Source organism: Eptatretus burgeri, chromosome 9, assembly GCF_056783735.1.
Source record: "Eptatretus burgeri isolate ZD-2024b chromosome 9, Ebu_testis_v1, whole genome shotgun sequence".
In the NCBI taxonomy this organism is placed as follows: Eukaryota; Metazoa; Chordata; class Myxini; order Myxiniformes; family Myxinidae; genus Eptatretus; species Eptatretus burgeri.
The window spans coordinates 29,047,214-29,060,079 of record NC_140969.1 but is presented as its reverse complement, the minus strand read 5'-3'; the positions used below and the strand labels follow the sequence as shown (position 1 = coordinate 29,060,079).

Genomic DNA, 12,866 nt, shown 5'->3' with positions numbered 1-12,866 from the left:
GTGAATGTAGAATGTAAAGGAGGAATTAATAGACGATTAGCATTGGGGAGAAGAGCCATGATCTCAGGATTGACCAAGATCTGGAAAAACAAAGATGTGACAAAACAAGCCAAGAGGAGTCTGGTGATGATCTGATGTTTCCAGTTGCAATGTATGGATGCGAGTCTTGGAGAGTGAAAAAGGAAGGAAGGATATTGACAGTTTTTAAAGGTAGTATTGGAAATGAATTTTAATTCCGTGGATTACAAGAAGAACGAACAATTCAGTGGTTGAAGAAATTAGACCACCGTGTACATTAGAAGTGCTGATGCTGAAACAGAAACTGGTCATACTTTGGACACATTATGTATGCAGAAAACGAAAGTCCAGAGAAGTCAACCGTGCTGTGTATGGTTGAGGGAACATGAGGACGAGGCAGACTTGTATATGCCTGATGGATGGAGTAAAGGCTGTAACCAAGCTGTCAGTGCTCGAGTTTCAGAGAGCAGTGCAGGATAGGGATGTTTTGAGAAATCTGATCATGAGTATCACCAGAAGTCAGACATGACTTGATGGAACTGGATAACTGGTTATAATCATTTTTACTTCCGATAGGTGTATAGACCAGCGACCGTTAGCCAATACAGCCCATGTGTAAGTATGGCCCATTTTCTCCAAATTTCCCTCAGGCGAGTATTAAACAATGCTAACGACCCTTAGGATTTGGGGTATGCATCAAATAAAGGTCACAATTGGGCCGTAAGGGTGCCGGTGGAAATATCCCATGTCACACTTGAAACCACGACCGGGAGAAATCACATATGATGCCCAATCAATAAGGTTATAAACAATCCATATACAGTCCACATATAATGTGATCATGGCCAGAAAAGTCAGACAGACAATGGGATTCATCATTCATGTGTAAGGACTCATTTCAGCACCTTTATTAGCTAAAGATCATTGCCACTTACCGAGAGGCCTCGCAAATAGAGACGGTTCTGATGGACGGGGAAGGCGATAAACATTGAATGCCTTAAACACGTCATGTTTCCTCCAAACCTCCTCTAGTTTGGTCGTGAATGTTTAAAAGATAATCTTACTTTGGATGGAATTGAATGAATAGTTCGTGGTTATAATAATTTTAACTTCCGGAATGTGTGCCACATTAAATGCCATGATTAAAGCTATTCATACACCTGAACATGGAGTCTGTCCGAGGCAGAAAACCCATTTGGGGGGGGGGGGAAGGGGGATGAAGTCACTTCAACCTCAGTCGAGCGACCTTCCTCTCCTCCCTCTGGCAAATTTAGTTAAGGATGAAGTAATTAAGACAAGATAATTTAATTGAGATAAGTAATGACCAAATGTATCGTGAATAGACAGACAGACACCAAATTGTGTATCTTATTAATATATTAGCAAATATCACCCATCACTTCGCTGACGGGTATACGAAAGGGGGAGGGAGAAATAGAGGGGGGAAGAGTGAAGAGGTGGAGGGGTGGGGATCGAGGAGGTGTGGGGGAAGGGAAGACAGTGTGAGGTGAGAGGAAGGGAAGGCAGACGTGCGGTGGAGCGTTAATTACGATTCACACCGTCTCATCAAAATGATTCTGCATAGAATAACAGTGAAGATGGAAACAAAATAATGTTTGATATCCATTTTCTATCGGTCATACTATGAACATAGCCCGAAGACAAACACCGCCCGGACACATCTGGAGACAAAACCCGCCGGACGCATCCAGAGCCAAGCCGTCCAGACACAAACACTGCTCGGACACACCTGAAGACAAACTCCCGTCCAGACAAACTCTCAACCGGAGACAAATATCGCCCGGACGCGTCCGGAGACGAACACCACCAGGACATGTCTGTATACAAACACCACCCAAGAGTGTCCAAAGACATTCACCACCTGGACAAATTCATAGACAAACTCCCATCTGGCCAAGTTCGGAGACAAACACTGCCAAGACATGTCCAGAGACAAACTCCCGTCCGCACACATCCGGAGCAAAACTAACCGGAGACAAACACCACTCAGACACGTCCGGCGACAAACTCCCATCCAGACATAAACACCGCCTGGATACATCCGGAGACAAACCCTGCCCAGACACGTCCAGAGACAAACACCGTCTAGACATAACCAACGCCCAAATATTTCCAGAGACAGTCACAGAGACAGACAGAGAAGGGAGGGGACAGTAAGAGGTGTGGGAGGAGGATGCTGCACTGTATTGGGAGGGAGTAGAGCAAGGATGGGACAAAGAGAGAGAGATTGCGAGAGAGAGATTGCGAGAGAGAGATTGCGAGAGAGAGATTGCGAGAGAGAGAGAGAGATTGCGAGAGAGAGAGATTGCGAGAGAGAGAGATTGCGAGAGAGAGAGATTGCGAGAGAGAGAGATTGCGAGAGAGAGAGATTGCGAGAGAGAGAGATTGCGAGAGAGAGAGATTGCGAGAGAGAGAGATTGCGAGAGAGAGAGATTGCGAGAGAGAGAGATTGCGAGAGAGAGAGATTGCGAGAGAGAGAGATTGCGAGAGAGAGAGATTGCGAGAGAGAGAGATTGCGAGAGAGAGAGATTGCGAGAGAGAGAGAGATTGCGAGAGAGAGAGATTGCGAGAGAGAGAGAGAGAGAGAGAGAGAGAGAGAGAGAGAGAGAGAGAGAGAGAGAGAACGCGAGAGAGAGAGAGAGAAAGAAAGGGAGAGAGAGAGAGAGAGAGAGAGAGAGAGAGAGAGAGAGAGAGAGAGAGAGAGAGAGAGAGAGAGAGAGAGATGGAGGTCGGGGAGTTAGCAGAAAGAATGTCATGCGCACGTGCGCACGCACACACACACACACACACACACACACACACACACACACACACACACACACACACACACACACACACACACACACACTTGGTCAGGGCCGGATTTTGGCATGGGCAAGCTGGGCAGTTGCCCAGGGGCCTCCACATATTTCATGAAAAAAAAATTGTAAGGAAAATGTATTTGTGAGTGCCTGAATGGTAGTTGGTAGTTAGTGGAACAGATATAAGATATTCATCTTATCTCATTCTCTATTTTGTAGAGAAGTCAGTTGACTTCTATGGGAGTATGGGACTTTGCACGTCTCATGGGACGAGAGGGCATCCCACATGTAAGGTAGGGTGGGCCTCCACTACTGAAGGCTGCCCAGGGTCACCACATGTCTAAATCCGGCCCTGCACTTGGTCGATATCGGCAATTTTTCAGGAATCGGCAGGTTGGAGTCCGTGTGATTACCAACTACAGTTCATACTGTATACAACCCAAAAACCTTGAGTAGCTTTCACCGAAAAACAACATTGCATTTAAGTAGATATTCAGGGAAAGGTTCACAAACATTAATCTTTATGCATGTGATGGGTGGAAAAAAAATTTGGCTCGGAAATTTAGAAAACACGTTAATATGGCAAATTGCTCGGAAATTGGGTGTTATTTCACAACAATTTACTCAGGGTGACGGAACATGAACCATTCGCTCAAAGTGAAGGAGCACAAACCACTCACTCAAGGTGACGGATCACGAACCACTCACTCAGAGCGGCAGAGCATGAACCACTTGCTCAGGGCGACGGAGCACGAACCACACGTTCAGGGTGACGGAGCACGATCCACACGTTCAGGGTGACGGAGCACGAACCACTTTCTCAGGGTGAGGGAGCATGAACCACTTGCTCAGGGCGACGGAGCACAAACCACACGTTCAGGGTGACGGAGCACGATCCACACGTTCAGGGTGACGGAGCACGAACCACTTTCTCAGGGTGACTGAGCACAAACCACACGTTCAGGGTGACGGAGCACGAACCACTTGATCAGGGTGACGGAGCATGAACCATTTGCTCAGGGTGACGGAGCACGAACCACTCGCTCAGGGTGATGGAGCACGAACCACTCATTCAGAGTGACGGAGCACAAATCGCTCGCTCAGAGTGACGGACAAACCACTCACTCAGGGTGACGGAGCATGAATCACTCGCTTTGGTGACGGAGCACGAACCATTCGCTCAAGGTAATGGAGCGTGAACCACTCGCTCAGGGTGATGGAGCACGAACCACTCACTCTGAATGACGTGGCGTGGAAAAAGCGTTCGCAGTGAGTGAACGATTCGCTCAGAATGAGGTAGTGCGGTACCGCGATGGACAATGGGTGCTCATCAAGTGGCTTAAGCACCCAAGCAAGCACTCCAATTAAATGATTGATAAGGAACGGTTGGCGAGGCTATCCCTGCATACATAAAGGATCCCTTTAACGTTAAAGCCGGTCTTCACTGCGCACGCAGCAGTTACTAAAATATAATGAATTCGTTCACATAATGACTTTATCCACAAAAGAGTTGCAGCTTCATGCAGAACAACCCTGGAGACATCGCAAAGTTCAATTGCCCATGAAATAAACATTGCAGAAAATCTGCCACGTTGCCTGTTCGTCTGTGCACGTGTCACATGGTACATCGGTTCGGGGTTCACACAAACGTTACAACTTATTCTTAAAACGTCTGTTTTTGACCAGATTCGCTTTGATTCCCTGTAGAGCACCTCGTGAAACCTCCGAAAAATATCGACCTGATCTGGCAGATGCTATGGATAAGCACTGCCTCTGGGGGATAGGGTGTGAGGTGTTGCACTGAATGCATTAAATCATATCGCTCGATGAGACTGGTTAATTTTGTTATGTTCCTAAATTTTTTGTTCACTCAATATAATTATCCAAACAGTAGAAAAAGATAAGTTTAATGCTTTGGAAATTTCACATTTTCTTGTGCGTGTATGGAGGAGGGAACATCGCCTTGCTTGCTTCAAGGAAATAGGTATACAGGCTTGGTTATGAGACTCATATTTCTTTAAATTATCAGATTTCACTCCAGATTTTGACACTTAATTAGTCCGAACGATATCCCATCCTCAAAACAGAAATGATATTTTGATGATATACTACAATTCGTACGTGAGAATAAATCGTGGAAAATCGTATCGTTTAATGCATGAAATCACTCGAAGGTCCTAATTTGAAAACTATAGTACTTACAAAAGTGATGTAGACAACGATTCATAGCTATGATGAACAAGTACTCGATAAGTGAGGAAAGTGGAAAAAAAAAACTTTATCATTGAGGAAGAAACAAATTCTACAAATTTCAGAAAATTAATTAAAAATATAAAACTAGAATATCTTGTTTGAATAAGTGTCCACCTTCCTTATAATAATAATAATAATTGTAAATTAGCTCAGGTGTAATCAATCATCTTCAAAATCACACACCTAGTTAATTGGCCCCCACCTGTGTTAAATTGTAGTGATTTTGATGATTTCTGAATAAAATCAGCTGTTCCTGTAGGTTTCCTCTGATGGGTAGTGCATTTCGCAACAAAGGCTCAACCATGAGCACCAAGGAGCTTTCAAAAGTCCTCTGGGATAAAGTTGTGGAAATGCACAGATCAGGGGATGGGTGTAAAATTATTTCAAAGGCCTTAAATATCCCTTGGAACACAGTGAAGACGATCATTAAGAAATGAAAGGTGTATGCTACCACCAAGACCCTGCGAAGATCAGGCCGTCCCTCCAAACCGGATGACCAAGCAAGGAGGAGACTGATCAAAGGCCACCAAGAAGCCAATGGCACCATTAAAAGAGCGACATGCCTTTATGGCAAAGACTGGTCACTGTGTGCATGTGAAAATACTATCCCAAGCACTCCACAACTCTGGTCTGGGGGTAAATGGGGGATCGGATTCAAATTGTTATTTCATAATATGTGAGCACAAGTGTGTGATTTTTGTAGTTAATGAGATGGTCTAGAGTAGTGTATAGCGAGCTCTTTTCTTCCAGCCAATATGTCTGTTTCTAAGGCCGATCTCCCCCCCCCTCCCCCACACTCTATGACATCCCCCATGTACATCTGTGTTCATGGAATTTTTCCACTCAACATCAAATGGTCTCTCTCATCTGTCTTGTCCTCTCGCTCTCTGTACAAATTGTGTTTATCTCCAAGTGAACGTGCTACGTTTAATAACCAATGTCTGTCGAGGATCCTAGGGCACGTTGGGCTTATTTATAATCTATTTGTAACACTTTTTATTTTTTAACAATATCTAAGGCTCATCATGGAGCTGCCACATACACATCACCCACATGGACATACAGACGAATACAAGAGGCAACACAGCCACTGGGCTCAGGGGAAGTGCTGTAACTTCCCAGGACAATCTGGATAACAGCGACGCCACGCCATTGGCACCACTTTTCTCACCGCACTCAGCAGGACATTTCCAAAGGAAGAGTTTCCTCCTCCTCATGGAGACACCTATGGAGTCTTTTTTTTTTTACATGCTCTATCCTTTAAACGCTGAGCGTCAAGCAAGGCTCATGAGGAATGGTACGTACTAGTCTAAAGAGAAATGTGCTCGTGAGACTAGCACTCGCCATTTTTTAAGTCTTTGATATGACTCACCCGGGGTTTGAACCGCAAACCTCCCAGACTCAGAGCAGATGCTCTATTCATTATGCGAACGAGTCACGAGTTCCAATTAGATCTAGATAGGTATGTGAAACACCATGGTGTAGTGTTTTGGGATGAATGTAAAGCACTGCGGAATGGTATCACATTTAGCTGTGTCACGTCACGTGTACTGTAATCAATACTTTCTGATGCTTGCAGTTTTGTGCTGGAGTAGTGGTGTATAAGAAATCCCAAGCTCACAGTGGCCTTCACACTCTAAAGAAATGATCCTGAATGTATTATATTCAATATGGTCACATGACTATGTCACATTTCATTGCAATTGTAAACATGACAAGGGTTGTTGCGGAACGATGCAAAAACCAGTTCGGTTCCAACAGTTCCAAAGAATCAATGAATACTTCCCGCTTATCCAAATATTCACCAATTTGAACAGTCTCCGGACCATAGCGCCTCGCATTGGCGAGAGTCCAAATCTCAGATGACATTTGAATTTCACTGGGTGAAAACATCAAGCAGTTAAAAGACTTTTTTTTTTAAATAAAAAAAAAACTTGAAAAGTGGTCACGTGGCAATCAGTCAATCCTGGGCCAAACCTCACACAACCAATTCCTTTACAGAGTTTTCTAGTTTAATCTCTTATGGCAGTTAAAAATCTTCATTCGGATGTTGTCAGCTCGGTGTCGATTAAATGTTTGAAAAATGAAATAAAACAGACTTGCTCGAATGCAGAACAAGGCTTATCATGTTTATCTTTCGTTGGGAATGCGAGCAGTATATAAATCAAGGTTATAAATATTTTGTAAAGGTAAACCCCAAATTAGAATATCCAACTTGTGACTTGCTCACAATAATCTGGAGTAGATGTCAGAACAAGATTAGCCATTAAACTTGTAGCTTCTTCCCAGAATGGCCGACGCTCAAGTGCAAATATCTGGGACCCACGCCACATCCCAAATTCTAACAGCTGGTGCCTTGACAATATCAACCAAGCAAAACAAAACTCGCTAGGCTCTGTAGTGGCCACACGAGTATCCAGGACAGTGCTGGACATGCGCAGCACACAACGGTTGTGGGTCAGTGATTCTGGGGTAGTTTGAGAGTTAAGTTTATCATTGATATTTCAATATCTTTTCAGCTTTACTCTGCGGAATGAGCACGTCACTCTCGATGTTATAAACGCTTTACCTTGGCAGGTTCCATGGGGTGCTGTTGTGAGATAACCCTTTGGGCACTGGCAATGGAAGGTACCGGGCACGTTGGTACACACCAGAGGTTCTATGCATGGAGAATGATCTTCAGCACATTCATCAACATCTTTGAACAGGAGGGGGTGGGGGAGAAAAACACAAAAGAGAAAAGGGGGACAATGATATGTCTATTAAACAATCATTATAAACTTTTCAAAGCAAACACCGAGTGTTTATCAAACATCAGGGAAGAAGCGATATGCGACAATCTTCAACTTAAACTTCAGTGACAATTTGTGGGATGAGTTGAGAGATTGTGCCCCACCCACCCCATGCGGTTATGCCTCCAGTGCCTCCAGAAAGTCTACACCCCACTTTCAAAATTTTGACCTATTGTTGCCTTATAGCCTGGAATCAAATTGCATTAAATCAGACTTTTCCCACCTTTATTTACACGTCGTAACCCACAACTTCCACGTGAAAAACAAATTCTACAAATGTCAGGAAATTAATTAAAAATACAAAACTAGAATATCTTGGTTGAACAAGTGTCCACCCCTGTGAGTTAATACTTGGTGGAAGCACCTTTGACAGCAATTACAGCTGTGAATCTGTTGGGATCGGTGTCTACCAATTGTACACACCTTGATTGGGCAATATTTGCCTATTCTTCTGGACAAAACTGTTCAAACTCAGTCAAGTTGTGTGGGGAGCGTTGATGGACAGCAATCTTCAAGTCATGCCACAGGTTTTTGATTGTATTTAGGTTGGGGCTCGGACTGGGCCACTCAAGAACATTTACCTTTTTGTTCCTTAGGCCTAAGTCACATTTGCTCTACGGCGAGGATACGGCGGCCGTACACCTTCTGAATTGACAGAAATGTGCGGCGGCCGCAGAGGTTCTGTGGTGGCCTCAGGGTGGCCCTACGTCGTATGGCTATATTTTACAGGCCGTAGGGGTCGCCGTGGAATTATAACGCGGAGTTATAACTTTTTTCATTTCTACGTTCGCCGTTACAATTCGATAAGCCGAAAAAAAAAGAACTGGTAAAAAAAAAAAAAAAAAAATGAACCCACTCGTTACCGTCCGTCTGGCCGCACGTTCGCTTTAGGGTCCCCCTGTGGTCGCCTTACGGGCACCTTGAGGCTACCTTGAGTCTGCCTTGAAAATTCTATAGCCGCCGTGCGACATCAAATCAAAGACCGTACGGCTGTTTCGGTCTCCACAATTTCTAAACACGCCGTGCGGCTCCCCGAAAAATAAAAACATATGTGACTGCTACATTGTGTGACCGTGGAAATACTGCGGCCGCCGTATAATTGCTAGTGGCCGTAGATTTTGGAGACCCCACGGCCGCCGTGGCAAATGTGACTTAGGCCTTAGCCACTCCAATGTAGCTTCGGCTGCGTGCTTCGGGTCGTCGTCATGCTGAAAGGTGAACTACTGTCCTAATTTCTGCTTTCTTGCAGAGGGCGGCAGGTTTTCCTCTCGGATTTTTCTGTATTTTGCTCCATCCATTTTCCCTTCTATCCTGACGAGTGCCCCAGTCCCTGCTGATAAGAAACATCCCCATAACATGATGCTGCCACCACCATGCTTCACAGTAGGGATGGTATTCTTTGGGTGATGTGTGGGCTCCGTTGATATAGATTTTTTTCGACATCGATTTACCGGTGGGGTCATACCGGTTTATCCAGAGTTATTAAGTAGACAACCCGTGAACCCGTTAGGTTCCTGTTGAAACAGCGGTTGACGAAAAAAATCATTTCAAGAAAAAAAAAGATAGCTCCAGCGAACTATACCGCTGAGGTTGTTTGCATTGATCAAATACTCCCGAAGAGTACTTGACTGAATCGGAAATTGATTTTTTAATAATTTTTTTCGTTGCCCGATTTGAACAAAACTTGATACTGCGCACTGTAAGAGAATGGTGAGTAAGGTGGCCCTAAAATGTTTGCGCTATTGTGTACCGTTTTGGCTGTATTTCAGGAACACACACACATATATATATATATATATATATATATATATATATATATATATATATATATATATATATATATATATATCTTATACTTCTTCTTTCGGCTGCTCCCGTGAGGGGTCGCCACAGCGGATCATCCGTATGATCCGCATAGTGATTTGGCACAGGTTTTACGTCGGATGCCCTTCCTGACGCAACCCTGGTCGCCTCTTACGACACAGGGATATGGTACACCTATTTTAACCGGGGTATACACCGGCCCAGTATACTGGTACTCATTTCACCGACCTCGGAAGGATGACAGGCTGAGTCAACCCCCTGGTGTATTCATTCAGTGGCCCAACGGGGCTTGAACTCATGACCTTTTGGATCCCAAGCCGCAGCCCTAACCACTGCGCCAACACCAGGCTCATAATATATATTATATATATATATATATATATATATATATATATATATATATATATATATATATATATATATATATACATACATATATATATATATACATACACACATACATACATACAAGATGAGAGTTTTATTAATATATCGACAATAATAATTAATAAATTAAATGATGAAATTTTTATGCAGGTTCCAAAAAATATTCAATGGTCCAGTAGCCATAAAGTATTCATATATGATGGACACATTATTGAAACAGTAATTTTTCAAAGTATTCCCACAAAGGGCTTTTTCCCCCATGATGAGAATGGTTAATTTACTTCCAACTTGAACTTGTATTAAAAATGATTTTGTTTAAAAGCAAGATCAGTATTGGTAATCAGCAGAGGTCAGAATCCATCACTATCGCCGTACCAGTATGACTTTCACGGAATGCTCTACCAGTATGATCATTCCGGTATAGTCTTCATACCGGTATCACTTCCACACCATCATCGCCTCCACACCGGTATCGCTTCCACACCGGTACCGCTTCCACACCGGTATCGCTTCCACACCATCATCGCCTCCACACTGGTATCGCTTCCACACCGGTACCGCTTCCACACCGGTATCGCTTCCACACCATCATCGCCTCCACACCGGTATCGCTTCCACACCGGTACCGCTTCCACACCGGTATCGCTTCCACACCGGTACCGCTTCCACACCGGTATCGCTTCCACACCATCATCGCCTCCACACCGGTATCGCTTCCTCCCGGGTATCGCTTCCACACCATCATTGCCTCCACACCGGTATCGCTTCCACACCGGAACCGCTTCCACACCGGTATCGCTTGCATACCATCATCACCTCCACACCGGTCCCGCTTCCACACCAGTATCGCCTCCATACCATCATCGCCTCCACTCCGATATCACCTCCATACCATCATCGCCTCCACACCGGTATCGCTTCCACACCGGTGTCGCTTCCACACCGGTATCGCTTCCACACCGGTACCGCTTCCTCCCGGGTATCGCTTCCACACCATCATCGCCTCCACACCGGTATCGCTTCCACACCATCATCGCCTCCACACCGGTCCCGCTTCCACACCGGTATCGCCTTCATACCATCATCGCCTCCACACCGGTGTCGCTTCCACACCATCATCACCTCCACACCGGTATCGCTTCCACACCGGTATTGCTTCCACACCATCATCACCTCCACACCGGTATCGCTTCCACACCGGTATTGCTTCCATACCATCACCGCCTCCACACTGGTATCGCTTCCACACCGGTATCGCTTCCATAGCATCACCGCCTCCACACCGGTATCGCTTCCACACCGGTATTGCTTCCATACCATCATCGCCTCCACCCTGGTATCGCTTCCACACCGGTATTGCTTCCACACCGGTATCGCTTCCATACCATCACCGCCTCCACACCGGTATCGCTTCCATACCATCACCGCCTCCACACCGGTATTGCTTCCATACCGGTATTGCTTCCACACCGGTATCGCTTCCATACCATCACCGCCTCCACACCGGTATCGCTTCCATACCATCATCGCCTCCACACTGGTATCGCTTCCACACCGGTATCGCTTCCATACCATCACCGCCTCCACACTGGTATCGCTTCCACACCGGTATCGCTTCCATACCATCATCACCTCCACACCGGTATCGCTTCCACACCGGTATTGCTTCCATACCATCATCGCCTCCACACTGGTATCGCTTCCACACCATCACCGCCTCCACACTGGTATCGCTTCCACACCGGTATCGCTTCCATACCATCATCGCCTCCACACCGGTGTCGCTTCCACACCATCATCGCCTCCACACCGGTATCGCTTCCACACTGGTATTGCTTCCATACCATCACCGCCTCCACACTGGTATCGCTTCCACACCGGTATCGCTTCCATACCATCATCACCTCCACACCGGTATCGCTTCCACACCGGTATTGCTTCCATACCATCATCGCCTCCACACTGGTATCGCTTCCACACCGGTATTGCTTCCATACCATCACCGCCTCCACACTGGTATCGCTTCCACACCGGTATCGCTTCCATGCCATCATCGCCTCCACACCGGTGTCGCTTCCACACCATCATCACCTCCACACCGGTATCGCTTCCACACCGGTATTGCTTCCATACCATCATCGCCTCCACACTGGTATCGCTTCCACACCGGTATTGCTTACATACCATCACCGCCTCCACACTGGTATCGCTTCCACACCGGTATTGCTTCCATACCATCACTGCCTCCACACTGGTATCGCTTCCACACCGGTATTGCTTCCATACCATCACCGCCTCCACACCGGTATTGCTTCCATACAATCACCGCCTCCACACTGGTATCGCTTCCACACCGGTATTGCTTCCATACCATCATCGCCTCCACACCGGTATTGCTTCCATACCATCACCGCCTCCACACTGGTATCGCTTCCACACCGGTATTGCTTCCATACCATCATCGCCTCCACACCGGTATTGCTTCCATACCATCACCGCCTCCACACCGGTATTGCTTCCATACCATCATCGCCTCTACACCGGTATTGCTTCCATACCATCATCGCCTCCACACCGGTATTGCTTCCATACCATCACCGCCTCCACACTGGTATCGCTTCCACACCGGTATTGCTTCCATACCATCATCGCCTCCACATCGGTATCGCTTCCACACCGGTATCGTTATCATACCGTTATCGCTTCCACACCGTTATCGTTATCATACCGTTATCGTTATCATACCGTTATCGCTTCCACACCGTTATCG

At 45.9% G+C, this 12,866-nt stretch overlaps 1 protein-coding gene across 3 annotated transcripts in view; it reads right to left on the bottom strand.

Moving 5' to 3' along the window:
* The window catches only part of LOC147019796 (uncharacterized), a 78,931-nt gene that overhangs the window by 28,934 nt on the left and 37,131 nt on the right, over positions 1–12,866 (bottom strand). For all 3 annotated transcript variants that reach the window (XM_085894529.1, XM_085894530.1, XM_085894528.1), the window contains one exon: positions 7,663–7,791. In XM_085894529.1, the coding sequence (XP_085750655.1) occupies positions 7,663–7,791 (129 nt within the window). The remainder of the gene's footprint in view (positions 1–7,662; positions 7,792–12,866) is intronic.